This window comes from Prinia subflava, chromosome 1 (genome assembly GCF_021018805.1).
Source record: "Prinia subflava isolate CZ2003 ecotype Zambia chromosome 1, Cam_Psub_1.2, whole genome shotgun sequence".
NCBI classification, from domain to species: domain Eukaryota; kingdom Metazoa; phylum Chordata; class Aves; order Passeriformes; family Cisticolidae; genus Prinia; species Prinia subflava.
In genome coordinates this window covers 139,538,827-139,551,278 of record NC_086247.1, presented here as the reverse complement: position 1 = coordinate 139,551,278, position 12,452 = coordinate 139,538,827, and the positions used below count along the sequence as shown (strand labels likewise).

General features: G+C 37.5%; 1 protein-coding gene across 5 annotated transcripts in view; it reads left to right on the top strand.

Annotated features, from left to right (window-relative positions):
* The window catches only part of ARHGAP12 (Rho GTPase activating protein 12), a 75,735-nt gene that overhangs the window by 27,829 nt on the left and 35,454 nt on the right, over positions 1–12,452 (top strand). For 3 of the 5 annotated variants that reach the window (XM_063414814.1, XM_063414821.1, XM_063414806.1), the window contains exons 3-5: positions 4,644–4,907; positions 9,954–10,094; positions 11,691–11,771. In XM_063414814.1, coding sequence (XP_063270884.1) covers positions 4,644–4,907; positions 9,954–10,094; positions 11,691–11,771 — 486 coding nt within the window. The remainder of the gene's footprint in view (positions 1–4,643; positions 4,908–9,953; positions 10,095–11,690; positions 11,772–12,452) is intronic. The other 2 variants (XM_063414830.1, XM_063414840.1) reach the window with 2 other exon arrangements.

Here is a 12,452-nt window from a genome sequence, read left to right as displayed (position 1 = left end):
AGATTTCTTTTGTATTATTCCTGTTGAATAAAGCTGGTATTGAAGTCCCAGGCCTTCCTAAAAGGACAGTGGGAATTCCTTGGCAAGGAGCTCAGTTGTTGAGGGAACTGGGATGCTTCATTCCCATCTCAGGATGCTGTGGGATTTGCCTGTTCTCCTTTCTTCAGCTTGCTGCTGCAGAGACAGTATTCCCTTGCTTTCCTTCAATATAATGCTCTTCTCTTTTGCATGAGTATGGACAATCTGTTGTTTGTAACTTCATAAGGAGTATTGAGATTTGCCTTTCTTTTTTTTTTTTTAAGGTTTTTCATTTTTAGCAGCTGCTTACAGTAATATGAATGCTGCTACTGAAATGAAAGCTTTTACATTCAGGTTCATAACATTAATAGAAGCTGCAGAGGCACCACAGTGAAAGCAATTTGATATGTGGTAGGTCATGTTTTGCACGCTAGCATTGCAGTCATTATTTAAGCAGTTATGTTCTAGAAGTTTTTGTCTTGAATTTAAGTTCTGTAAGAGAAAAAAGGTAATTACCAGTTGCAAGCAAACTTTGTTTTCTGGCTTTTTGTTGCTGGCATTCTATGCTACTTCACAAGGCACTTTTTGTTACCAAAATGTGTAAGTTTGCTTTCCATTGCGCTGAGTTCAGGTTTCCAGAGGCCTGATAGCATATCTGTGGCCTTTGTTAAAAATGTTGACTGTTCATTCATGAATGATTAACAGGTTGTTTTTTTAAAAGGCCCGTATCTGCTTCCTACTGTGCCAGTATAAAAGCTGTGTTCTGAAAGTGCTGTGTGTGCAGTCTGTGTTTGAAGAATGTTATGTGTTGATCCTGGAAGCTTGGTCCAGCCTGCATGAAACTCTCTTCCTTATCAATTAGCAAGGATCTGGTGCAAGCAGACTTTCCTGAGAGACCGAGGTTAAATGTGGCAGATTTCTACAGTATTAGAGCATTAGTGAGCTTTGGGAGAGGTCCTTTTGTTTTTCAAGTTGCCAGAGTGCCTAATGGGCTGTACAATTTTCATTCATGTTGTCATGTCATAGAAGTATTTCTGCTTTCTAATTTTTCTACATCACTTTTCCGACAAGAGTCCTTCACTCTTAACAGGAGAGTTCCTAGCCAGGAGAAAGCAACATGAAAAAGTCTGAAATCCATATCAAATAGCAAATGAATGTTGAAATGTTTGGAGTATAAGGCGTTTAGTGTGTGCATGCATGGGCATGTTGAAGGATGTGTTCTTGCAACTCTGATAGTGAGAAGGCAGGGAGACTCTTTGGGAAGGTTTTATTCCATGTTTATGAGCATTCAGAGTTTGATAGTGCAAAAAAAAAAGGCCTCAGGGAGGGAAATTCTCTCTGGAAGTCCTGTGTAGTGTTAAGCATATATTTAAATCTCCCTTAACTGTGTATGTCTGGTTTTGGGCATACACCCATGGAAGTGATCAGAATCTGTTTTGGTCTAGGTAATGCTTTGTCTATTCGTATTAATGTATTATCAGTGAGTAATGATTTTGATAAATGAAAGTTAAATTAATCTGCTTTTTGGCTTGAAATGATTCAAGTTTTTTGCAGAACTCAGTTGTGAACTCACAAAATGGTCATCTGAAAGGAGAGGGGGAGGTGATGCAGTGCCCGGGAGCTTTACAGGGACATCCACTGTGACCTGCCTGTGTGGGACTCCCCAGCCTGAGGGGTGGGGGCGAGGGGGGATTGACCTTCCTGCCAGCACTGGCATAGAACATACACTAATGTTAATTTCAGGAAACTTGGAACTTTGTAAAAGCTGGGGGATTTGATCAATAAATAAGATATTCTTGACAAAATTAGCCTTGGTAAGGTTGAGTGCTGTTGGACTGAGCGAAATCCTAGACACAACAACATACCTCATTGCATGGCACGGGATGTGAGGAAGTTTCCTTGTGTGCTACAAGGTTATTAAAAATAGTTCCTGATAACGAAGTCATATCCCTCAAAGACCTACTTATGAGCTAAGCTGTGTGTTGTAGTCAGATTGGTGGCTTTGCATTTTCTTAATGCTTCATTGAAAGCAGTAATTTCTGGACGTCTTTCAAAAATCTTGCGGTTCTCCCTGAAAAATCTGTCCGAAGAGACAACAGCAGGGAATGAAAGTAGCTGGAGGGCTGGCTTGGCAGGACAGCTAGTTGTCTTGTTTGTTGCTCAGGAGAAAAGTTCTGTCTTCTTGAAAACCAGAAGTTGGTATATTGAGTTTGGAAGCACTAAGCATTTGGAAGAAAATCCCTCATTTACACTTTCACATCATGTTACTGTTTTAAACATTACTTGTATGCTGCCTGAGTTACTTTGGCTGTGAGCTCCCAGTACTGGCTGAGCACATCCATGCCCTGCAGCTTCATCTGGAGTTGTGCTGGCTATAATGCTGAAATGGTTGAAAACCTCAGTGTGAAGTCTCTGAGGCATATTCCTCTGTGTTACTTGAGAAAATATTCCAAAGCAAAAAATACACCAAGCATTCTGTGTTGCAGGCTATTTGGAAAACACTTCTATTAATACAGAGTATTGTTCTTTTAATGATGACACGTAACTATCTTAATTAAAACAAAAAAATAGCTGTTAAATGCGGGCCAGACAGCAAAGCTGCCTTACTGCTTTGTGTAGAAGAGGAGTTTCAGGAGGAGGTGAGGGTTGTGCAAGCCACCAGGCCCCCGTGGCAGCAGCCAGGGCAATTGGTGTTGCCACTTGTGCCACTTCCTCAAAAGAGAGGAGGAAACTGGATGTTTGTGCATTCTATGGTGTCATTTCAGTGACAAACCTCGTGTTTAATGGCAGGGTGGTTTATGTGGGAGGTGCAGCTCTGCAGGCTCTTAGGACACCGCACAAACTGTGCTATTGAAAGAAGAGGAATCAAGATTACTGCCCCAACATCCCAGGGAATTGGTTCATCCCTGAAGACAGCAGGGTGGTCTTCATTCACAGTAGCGTTGCTTATGCTCTTAGGGCTCTCAAGATCAACTCTACCAAAGGCAGCTGTTCTACCCTCCTCACAAAAAAAACCCAAAACAAACAAACAAGGCAACATGTGTGACTTGGATAGTAGGAAAATATCTTTTTATTGTTCATCAAGTTTTGTAACAGATTTTTCCTTTGAATCAGGAAGATACCGATTGGTTTTGGCTTTTAGATGTTGCCAGTGCTGCATTTTTTGTTGTTGTTTTCAGCACTTGGGGTTTGCCTGAGATGTACTGTACTTGCTGTATCTGGTAAGCTATGTTGTCTCTTTTAAAGGCACGCAAAACAAGTCCGTGCCCGTTATAATCTCATTAAGTTCCTCTCTAGCTGTTCCCCCTTTGGTTGTGGATATTGCCCATATTTGGTTCTACCTATGGTGCAATCAGTTTATGTCTGATTGTGTGGTATGATATGCTGTCTTGCCTGAGCAAACCCTGATAATTTATGATTAGATGTGGCCTAGATTAGCATCTTACAATTTTAATGTTTAAAAGTGCATTATAAAAGATCTTTTATGCAATGCAGTAGCAACAGGAGGCACAAGGACTTGCCTACAGCAAAGCTGCTCAGTGAAAACCAAGAGGATGTATAAGTTGTATAGTTTTTCCTTTAGAGAACCTAAATATTATTCCCCAAAATACAGAAATGGCAGTGCAGTACCTGGAAACTCTTTAATTTGGTTTAGTAACTAGCTGCTTTCACAGTCTCATAATCACAGCTCTTACACTCTGCATGGCATGTTTGTATTAGACTTTAATAATTGAACATCTGAAGTTGTATTTCTCTTCAAAACACTGTAGGGGCTCATTTGGAAGTACTTGTGGTTTCAGTAAGTTCTGTGGTCTTCTAACCATAATTTCTACTGTCATGGTAGCAGACTATTAATAAGCAATTGTCATTAGTGTTTTGTTTTCTTGTAGGTATTTGTTGTTCTACTTTTGTGCATCTATGTGAACAAAATCAGGTGGATAAGAATATCCACCTTATTTCTACAAGGGAGGGGTAATTGAAACATTTGGTGATGTCGCCTAAAACATTTTCAGTTAAGAATGTTTGAAAAGGTATAGAGGTGAACTGTCCAGGTGTTTTTCAGAATTTCTTAGTCACAACATTTTGCTTATCTTTCCAGCTGAGCTGCCTGTTCAGACCTTGCTGAGAATGCAAAAGTGCTGCTTTACATTCACTACCACTGTATCAACAGTGAGGTGGAAAGGTTGGGGAACAGTCTTTGCCTAACAAGTGGCATCTCAGAAAGGCTCCGTATTGTCTTGATCAAGATCACATTACTTACAGTTTCTGAGCAATACTTGAACTGTAAAGCTGAAGTTTTTCAGCAAGGCATGACAAACATATAATTTTTTGATGACGATTCCAGTATATTTCAAATCCACTGTAAGACATAATTATCAGCTGTCATCTGGAGAAATGCTAAAAAATTGGTTCAGTATTAAATAAATATAGCTTGTGATATCTGCCTTAGAATTAAGAATCTAATGTTCTTACACCCCAGCATTTTGTGGCTGTCCTTTGTGCTTTTGTACTTAACAAAAAAAAAAAAAGGAGTTTGTTGGTTTATTTTACTACTGTGTTCTGACTTGTAAGGGAGCATCAGAAAATTCATTTACTCGTTAACAGTGCATTTCTTCTCTCAATAGCCAACTACTCCACCAAGCCAAGGGAGGCCTGATTCACCAGTTTATGCTAATTTACAAGAACTGAAAATATCTCAGTCTGCACTTCCACCACTACCTACAAGTGCTCCAGTCCAAATAAATGGGGAATGGGAAACCCATAAAGATACGACAGGACGCTGTTATTACTACAACAGAGGATCACAGGAACGAACCTGGAAACCTCCGCGGTGGGCCCGAGATGCAAGCATTAATAAAGGGGATTCCCAGAGCCATGCAGATCATGAGGTAGTTCCTTCTGAGATCAAAAGCATTGAGATTGTAATGCATATGAATGGTCTTTTGCTGTTTAATTTTCTATCTCTTAGTTTCAAGGTGTCTTTTTGGTTGTGTGACTTGGTATGAAGTAGTCAACAGTTTCATTCTTGAGTTGCTTCTGTGTGCAGGAAGTGTGCATGAACTGTGTGGAGTAGTAGCAACTTGTGGAAATGCCTGTAAAAACCTCCCCATAGCAGATATTGCTGCTTTTGACTAGATTACATTCAGGCCATAAACATATTCTTTAGGTATATCAATGGATTTTTTCATTATGTAAAAGTTTTGCTTTTGCAAAGGCTTTTGGTGAAGCTTTGCTGCAGACCTTGCTTGAGACAGTTAAAACTTAATGTGAAGTTGTTTATGTTAAAAGATGATTTGGACTAGTATTTGAGGTGCCAATTTATTCTGTGCGGCCAGTTGCTAGGGAAAGTCTGATCATGGGTTGTGTTTATCTGAACTTCAGTGGTTCAGATAAAGTAAAGGAATAGTTGGGAGATGGATATTACTGTTTAGATATGCTTAAAATAGTGTTCTTGTGTCCAAACAGTACTGAGGTTAATCAGTTTCCTGATGGAAAGAAAAAGCAAATATTTGTCAAGAAATCTTCTACATATTTCACTTTTATATACCCTTTTCAAATATATCTATGTTTTTATATATATATATATATATAATTTTGGTGGATTTTCTCCTGTGCCAACTATATATAGTGTCTCTACATATCCTGTATATATATCTAAGCTATAAAACCAGAGTTTAGTTTTAAAACTGAATTGTGGACTGCTCAAAAATTTTTGATAGCTGGAAGCCTGTCACAGAAATCTGCCTCTGGAAGGAAGGTAGTAACAGGAACAGGAGAGAAAGGGAAATGGAAACCTTTCATTTCCTATGGCACTGGCCTTCACAGCAACCATGACATCCACAAGCATTTAAATAGCCAGATTTTCTTGCCTCGGACGAATGGCAGCAACAGGCAAACAGATGGAATGTTTATGCCTGTCCCTTTGGTATCTCTGGTGATGGTCTCTTATTTTATCACTGACTGTTCTTTTGCTGGATAAGACTGGTTTCAGTCTGGATAAGCTGATTACTTTTTTGAGTAGTGTTTCTCCTTGTCGTAGTAATCGTTTTCTCATTGTTGTAGTTCTTCCTTCTTTCCATGGAAGGACTTACAAGAATTCTTTCTCCCTCCACATCTGCAAGCAGTCCCTCTGACTCTTACTCATACATCTGTGCCATCACTTCACCACATGGTTTCATCTTTGGAATGCTTGATTTTTTTATTTTTATTTTTTTAATTGCCCATAACTTCCTTCATCTTGATTCTTCTGTTTATTTGTGATGCTTCAGGTATCACAAGTTGGCCATCAGACAGTTATGTCTATCAAGTTTTCAGTCTTTGTGAATGATACATGATACCAGTGGATGGTATGTTTTGATTTTTAACTGGGCACTAAGTCTGTATTTCCAGTAGCATAAGCTCCTTAGCTAATTTGTGTCTTGACTGGATTATCAAAATATGAGTCTAGAGAGAGATACACATTGCATGGTCATGTCAGTCCAGTCACCAGCAGTCATGTGTTGATTTTGAAGCTGCCTTTCCCCCCATCCCTCTTTTCTTTCTTTCTTTTTCTGTTCTGCATTTGAGAACATGCTTCACACTTCACTGTTCATGTTCCTTTTTTGGGACCTCTGGGTACTTAATCCAACATAAAGTAAAGATTGAGATCCAAGCCTAAGCTACAGTAAAATGTAGAGCATCTCAAATTTTGTCTGATTAGGAAAAGTTAGAGCTAACATATCTTGATAATTATCAGCTGGCATTTATGCTAGTCTGAGTTATGCTATTTGAATAATAAAAGAGTACATGCAGAGGGATTAAATGCTAGTTTCTGCTGATTTGTTCTCAGAGGAGCTGGTGTTGTAATAAGTAGCAAAATGGAAGGAGATGTAAAAATGAGAACTGAGACATCACATATTCTAATATATGAGTAATATATGAAACATGACATAGGTTGGTCTTTGACCTTTGTGATTAGGAAATCAAATTTTATTGGATAATAAAAAGGGGCAGAATTGTACCTCATTTGCCAAAGTAGCTGGTCACAGACATGGCACAAAGAGAACAGTTGTAGGTCAAGACAGTTAAATGGATATTACATATTACATGGATGGGATGAGGGAAGCAGGAAAGTCCCATGGACAGGGCCTTTAAGAAAGTGCATTAGATTTTGGGATTACAGATAAAATGTATTAGAGGCAGTAACTTAGTAATATATCTGAGGAAGGGCTGCTTAACAGTAACTAGGAGAAATGCTTCAAGTGAAGTGATTTAATTAAGTTGAACTGTAAAAGGAATGAGATGTCACAATATCAGAGAAGACAAACCCCTAATACCTAGGTAGGAGGTCATAATGTGAAGTAGACATTCACAAATTACCCAACAGCTGTAAAAAAGCAATGGGTTAAAATTGAATTTCAGAACTAGATTTAAATCCTGCATGGAATGCGATTTCATTCCATTTTTTTTTTGTTTCAATGTAAACAATATAAATATAAATAGTATTTATAAATACAATGTAAATGGTAATAAAAGGATGGTAACTTCCTTGATTAGCATTCTTCCTGATTATTTTCACTTTCACAAGTCGTAGTAATGTTAAAAGCTAGTTAAAAACCAGGTTAAGTGCTAGTAGGGAGAGAGCTGTTCCAGTTAAATGCATGGTGATGAACTGGTCTCTCTCCCCAGGAACTTTCTATGTAAATAGAAGAAAGCCAAGAATTACAATAGAAGCAATGATGTGGGGGACTTTTTCTGTAATTCTCTGTAATGTCACAGCAAAGTTCTTATAAAAGTGTAAGGTTGGGCAGCTGTCTGCTTAAGATGGCTTTATTTAAGTGTGAGATAGTGTAACTGGGGATGACACTTGAGATAAAGCATGGACAATATGAAAAAAACATATAGGCAGTTAATGCTGAAAAAGTGTTGAAAGTGAAATTGAAAGCTGTGGAATGTGGTTTGGCCAGCGTTCTCTAAACTCTGTTGATGCAGCTTCAGCAGCTGTTCTTGACAGCTGAGGGACAAGGAATGCCTTGGCTTGGTAAAATTTGTAACAACTCAGGAATTTTGTTGAAGTTTAGGTCTGCAAATGTACAGGATATGAGTTAAGCCTTGCAGCATCTAAACTATTATTATATGGATGCCATGCAGGTAGACACATTAACAGCCATTCCTACTATACAACAGTGGTTTTTCTAGGGGAATTTTCATTTTTAGATCCTCTGTTTAGTTTTACATATATAGGGTGTTTCTTCAGTATCAGGAGCTGCTTGGAAGAGGCAAATACCAATGTATTATATTATTTAGGTCATAATCTCTGTAGATAGTAATAATAAAAATGTTCAAAGTCTTCTACATTGATTTGCCATATGTCAATGCAATTAATATTTAACTATTAAAGCCATGTAAACTTAAGTACGTGTATACAATATAGTTGTCCTATGAAACAGTAGTTCAAATGGGGCCAATAGCACCTTTGGCAGCTCTTCAGTCTTAATTCTACAAGTGTAAACATGGGACTGAAGACTCGCCCCACCCTGCTCCCTCTGCTCTCCTTCCCTCCCTACAGTGGTTGGGAATTGGCACATGAGAATTTCACATTGCCCCATGTGCAAAAGAGGTAACATTGGTTAATCCATAGTTTACATGCTCACATTCTGTAAGCTGTAGAGGACATTTGCATTTTTTCCATGTTCCTTAATTAATATCATAAAAATTTCCTGTGGGTTTTCCTGTGCTTGGTAAAGTGGGTCATGTCAGTTGGGGGAGTTCATGTCACACAAGTAGTAAGGTACTCAGAAAAGTAATACCAAAAACCTATATAGAAACCACGTGGATATGTCGCTAAACATATTGTCTTTAAACCCACTGACTTTTGAAAACTGGATAGTTTCTGATAATCAAATATTTCTTAAAAGAATTAATATTTTGGGGAGAGGTTTTTTCCTATTTAAAATTGAAATGTTGTCTCTCTCCTGCCTTACAGTTTTTCTCAAAACCCTTATGCCAGTGTTCTTGAACCATAGTAGTTTCTGAGTAGCAGGGTGTTTTAAATGTTATGCCTCCTGCTAGCTGAGGATCCAAGACACTGTGAAAGGAAATCTGCATAGAGTTCCTCAGGAGGCCATAGCATAGAGGTGTTGTGGGAGATGAAAGAAGGGAGGGGTTTTTTGATGCTTGCAGTGGATGCTTAGAGAAAAACTACAGTGTGTTAGCAAGGGGATGAACAAGGTTTATGAGGGAACAGAAATTGTTTGATGTGTGTGTAAAATCTTTTCTGCGTTACACATCAAACTTGTTCCTAGCATAATAATTTACTTCTGCCTTCAGGAGACAATTTTTCACCTCAGCTAGCTGTGCCTGGTGGAAAGCCTTGCTTTTGCAATGCTCTTTGTCATGTACATCAGAGTTGGAAGGAGGAGAGTGGAAATTCATAATAGTTTAAGATGCATTGGACGAATACTGTAAAATGCTGGAGTCTAAGAAGGTAGAACTGGAGTTTCAAGTTGTCCTTAATCACTCCTGTGTTTCCAGATGTGTTTGAGAAAAGGAGAAGGTTTTAGGTATGAAATTTTGGATGGTGGTAGAAAACCAAAGTAGCAGGTCTCCCAGGTTTTTTAATGGCAATGCAGATTACTAAAGCTAACTCTATTCACCAGTAATGTAAATTTGTAGGAATAAAATTTGGATAGGCAAAACCCCCAGAGTTTAAATTTGAGTAGTGAAATCTGGTATAGTGGAAATAAAAAAAAAATGTATCAGTGAAAGCTAGTTATTCTGAATATACTTTGAATTGTCTGCACTGTAAAAATGCATCTCATTCTCTCATATAAGATAAAAATGTGAACTCCCTGATTTCATTACTATTCTCTTTCTAGTCAAATAATCTTTGATCTTTCAGATTTTAAAGTGCTTTCATTCTCAAAACCGCCTTATATGTTTCTGACTACTTGTAGCATCTTTCATCAGAAGAAAACGACCACAGTTCTTGTTACAGCCAGTCAGATAGTCAGTATGGTTCTCCTCCAAAGGGTTGGTCAGAAGAGTTGGATGAACATGGTCAAACCTTATATACCAATGACTATACTAATGAAAAGGTACTTTTTCCTTCTTCTCATCATGTATTCTAAATCTTTTCTACTAATTCAGTTATAGAAATGAAATCTGCATTTCCAAAAGTGAAGAGTGTACCTCAGCAATATCTCCTTTTGCTTTTTTTTAAATTATGCATGAAACTTCAGCAAGTGAGCTGACTTTTTTCTTGTGTTTTTGTTATTTAGAAGAAGTTTTATTTCCAGTTGCGTATCAGATTATATTAAATGAACATACCATGTATAATCTTTTTAGTTCCTGCCCTCCCCCTTCCTCTTTGTTATACTTTAGGAATAAGCATCATACAAATAAGTTTTTCTGAGTGTCTTTTAAGGACTGTTCTTGTCTACATTGACCTTCTAGTTTAGATGTTTTTAAACTGAATGTAATGCTGCTTTATCACTCTCATCATTTCCTTTATTAGAGATTTTTCACTACTGCTTTCAGACGTAGACAAACTTCTTAATTAAACTACAGCAGATTTATATTATGCTGACAAATATCAGCAGATTTATGCCCTATTCTTACCATCTAATTGCTACTGACTACTTACTGTGATTCTGGGCATGCCATAAAAAATTCTCCCAGTTAGGATAAGTTACAGTATTTGTTTGTATTTGTAAAGCAGTCCATTTTTCTAGTTGTTCACTAAAGCTGCATTTTGAGGTTTTTTTTAACTTCTAAATTGTTCACTGAAAAAGTACTTTGTTTATCATATTACAGCACCACCTGTTCTTGAGTTGAATTAGGCAAGTTTTATTTGCAAGAATTTTCTAAATAGTTGGATTTTTTGTCAGTTTTGGAGTTTTCCCCTCTTTAATCTGTTTGTGACAAACATCTGTAAAGCACATTCCTATGTTTTAGCAAATATTCAGTCTTCTTTTTTAATTGCACTGGGATTGATAAAAACCAGCCTTTCCTACCACAAACAGTTATAGAAAGGCAATCTTGTGAAACCTGCTTGAGCCAAGAGCCTTGCTGTGAGTGTTTCTGTATTTTTCTGCAGTCATCTTGTTGATTTTTGTTCATTACAATTCTTTTGTTTCTGCATGACCAGTCCCAGTTGTCATGGGTTTACTTTTTTGATTGTGTGAATTGCTTGTACAGGTTACAGAAATTTTATTGTCTTCATGAATTCTGTAGGGAATGCATCTTAAGTTTCCATTGATATTTTAAAAAAGTTGTTCAACAAGTGCATATATCTCTCGAATTATCAGCAATTGCTGGTTGAGCTGTTTTTCATAATTTTATGTATAAGATCCTAATGCAGATCTGATGGAAAAACTGTGCCTCCCTAAACTGACAACATAATGTTGGTAAGAATGAGATATGACATCTTAAAAAAAAATCTGTTTATCACAGTCTCTTGTGTGATATTGCAGGACTGTTTATCTGAGGAATTGCAGAAAAAAAATCAGGATGCTGAAAACTGTTGCTCTCATTGCAATCTAACCTTGGTTAGTTAATGGAGGTTGTGCATTAGACACAGCTGAAGTGGATGGCACTTAATTAAAAATTAACTTTAAATCTCAGGTCTCAGAGAATTACTGTTGTGACTGTCACTCTGATTATGTTTTCTATCATCACATTTCTTTCTGCAGTGGATAAAACACGCAGATGAACAAGGTAGACCATACTACTACAGTGCTGATGGTTCCAGATCAGAGTGGGAGTTACCTAAGGTGAGTGACCTAAAAAAGAAACTTCAACAACTTGGGGCTTTCCCCTCTTCCTGAATATAAGTTCTGTCAGGTCTTTAATGTGAGGCATTAACCACCAGAGGACCCTGATATTGCTCTTTGTTATTGATTGCATTTTTGTGGAATTTCTGATTATGAAGAGGAAAAAAAATACTCAAGGACATGAAAAATGGGTGTATGTAGCTATTCAGATGTCAGAGGAGATCTGATTACTTTGCTGAACTGAGCAAAGGTTTTATGCAGGGCTGTAGAATAGTATCTGTGATTTTGCTGTGATAAAGAAAATCTGTATGGGAAGAAGAGAAATCTTCACTGAGGAGCTGTAGTCTATTTTTAGTACCCTCCAAAGTGCTTATACAAACAAGTGTTGAAAAACAAAAATTTCAGCAGAGTTTTGTGTATCTTTGAGGATGACACAGTTTCAGCAGAAGTGTGTTCTGGTATTTATTAATTTCGTGGTGAAAATAGAAATTTGTAGGGAAGTGACAGATCTAGGGACACTTGATAGTCTGAAGATGTATCTAATACTATTTAATTCCCATATTCACTTCAAAAAACTAGGGCATTTGTCATATGGATGTTGTTATGTATGTCTTCCCTGCTATTTGTTCAATACTACATTATAAAGTGTGACCATTAAAAAGATTGTTTCACACAGAAGTG